Source organism: Condylura cristata, unplaced genomic scaffold (genome assembly GCF_000260355.1).
Source record: "Condylura cristata isolate star-nosed mole 26May11 unplaced genomic scaffold, ConCri1.0 scaffold00032, whole genome shotgun sequence".
In the NCBI taxonomy this organism is placed as follows: domain Eukaryota; kingdom Metazoa; phylum Chordata; class Mammalia; order Eulipotyphla; family Talpidae; genus Condylura; species Condylura cristata.
Genome location: NW_004567133.1, coordinates 20,397,857 through 20,399,525, shown reverse-complemented (window position 1 = coordinate 20,399,525; position 1,669 = coordinate 20,397,857). Strand labels below are relative to the sequence as shown.

Here is a 1,669-nt window from a genome sequence, read left to right as displayed (position 1 = left end):
GGGAGGGCCCCCGCAGGCTCTCCGGGAGGGCCGGTGGGCTTTCGGGGACCGGAGAGAGCCGCTGGGGCCCGTGCGCTTCCCGCAGGATGGACGCCGCGCGCGCTGCCGTCCGTCTCCAGGTCCGGGAGGCCGTGCGCATCCTTGCGTCTTCTGAGGATGGTGTCCAGCTCGCCTCCGCCCTGGGGTCCCTGCAGCGGTACCTGGGCCGCACAGACCGGCCCGCCCCGCCCGGGGAGCAGGAGGAGTTCTCCCGCGCGCACTTCGCCACGGTCCTCAGGAGTCTCTTGGGCGCGCTGCGCCCCGGCTGGCTGGAGCTGCTGCCCGGCGGCCGGCTGGAGGAGCTGTGGGCCAGCTTCTTCCTGGAGGGCCCTGCCGACCAGGCCTTCCTGGTGCTGATGGAGTCCATTCAGGACACCGCAGGGTGAGTGGGCGCGGCAGTGGCGTTGGGGGGCCTCTCCAGGCCTGGGGAGCAGGGCCCCTGGAGGCTGCAGGGCTTGTGTGCTGCCCCTCTGTCTCCAGAGCTGCCCAGGCAGGTGGTGGGTGAGGACAGTGTCCTCCTGCCGGGCGTCGGCTCTGCATGAAAGAGCCGCTCACCTAGCCGAGTCCTGAGGAACTCCTTGGGGATCCTTAGTGGGGCCCCGAAGCACTGCGTGCTGGCTCTGGCCAACGCTGTGATGAGAAGGCCAGCAGGGCGCGGACTGGAGGGGCCGCGAGTCCAGGAGGGCAGGCTGCCTGGGCACAGGCGGCTCGGGGGGTGGGCGGCCGCCCTGCTGTGTGCTCTGGCCGCGCTGGGGCTGGGCGGCCTGGGCGGGTGGCGGTCCGGCTCTGCGGTCACGGCTGCTCCCGCTTCAGCCCCAGTTTCCGACTGATGAAGACGGCGCAGCTGCTGGCCAGGTTCCTGGGGGCCGGCAGGATGGCCGCGGTGATGGAGGGGCAGTGCCGGCAGCCGCGGGAGCTGGCCGGCCCGCCGCTGCAGGACACCCTGCTCACCCTCGTGGTGGGCCTGCCCGATCGCCTGGCCAACCGCCTGCAGCAGGACAACCTGGCCGAGTTCCTGCCCCAGAGCTACTTCCCTCTGCTGGGCGCAGCGGCTGGGCACGTGCTGCAGGCCGTGGTGGACTCCCTCCGCGGTGAGCGCCCGCCTCCGCCCACCGGCCCTGGGCCCTGGCCCAGACGTGCTGCCAAGGTCTCCCTGCCTTCCGGGTCGCCCGTCGGCTGCTGGAGGGAGTTGGGGGCGATGGGGGCGATGGGACGGGGCTGCCCGCCGCGCCCAGCGGTCGTCCTGGAAGCCAGCGTGGCTCCGTGGCTGTGCCGGGAGAGGCTGGATCTGGCCATTCCTGCACCCACTGCTCCGCGGGGGCCCGGTGCGGGGGCGCGGGCTGGGCTCCCTCTGCCTGCCCGCCCCTCAGCCCGAGTCTGGGGACCCCCAGGGAGCTGCCGCAGCCTGACCCCATTTCTCACCTGACTCTGGCGCCGCCCTGCCTCCTTCCCGGCGGCGCAGGGGTCCGCGCCCGGGGCCCACTGCAGCTCTGGGGCCGCCCTATGGGCCTCGGGCCACGGCCCTGACGCCGCCTTCCCGCCCAGGCGGCTCCGACTGCTCCGTGGCCTTCGTGTCCCAGGTCCTGGGGAGAGCCTGCGTCCACGGGAGGCACAGTGAGTGCTCCTGGAG

The 1,669-nt window shown here is 73.5% G+C and overlaps 1 protein-coding gene across 1 annotated transcript in view; it reads left to right on the top strand.

Annotated features, from left to right (window-relative positions):
- The first annotated feature begins 6 nt into the window (after positions 1–6).
- TELO2 (telomere maintenance 2) overlaps positions 7–1,669 on the top strand; it is a 35,836-nt gene continuing 34,173 nt past the window's right edge. The window contains exons 1-3 of the mRNA XM_012731701.1: positions 7–421; positions 853–1,130; positions 1,585–1,668. Of these exons, the coding sequence (XP_012587155.1) occupies positions 87–421; positions 853–1,130; positions 1,585–1,668 (697 nt within the window). The 5' untranslated portion in view covers positions 7–86. The remainder of the gene's footprint in view (positions 422–852; positions 1,131–1,584; position 1,669) is intronic.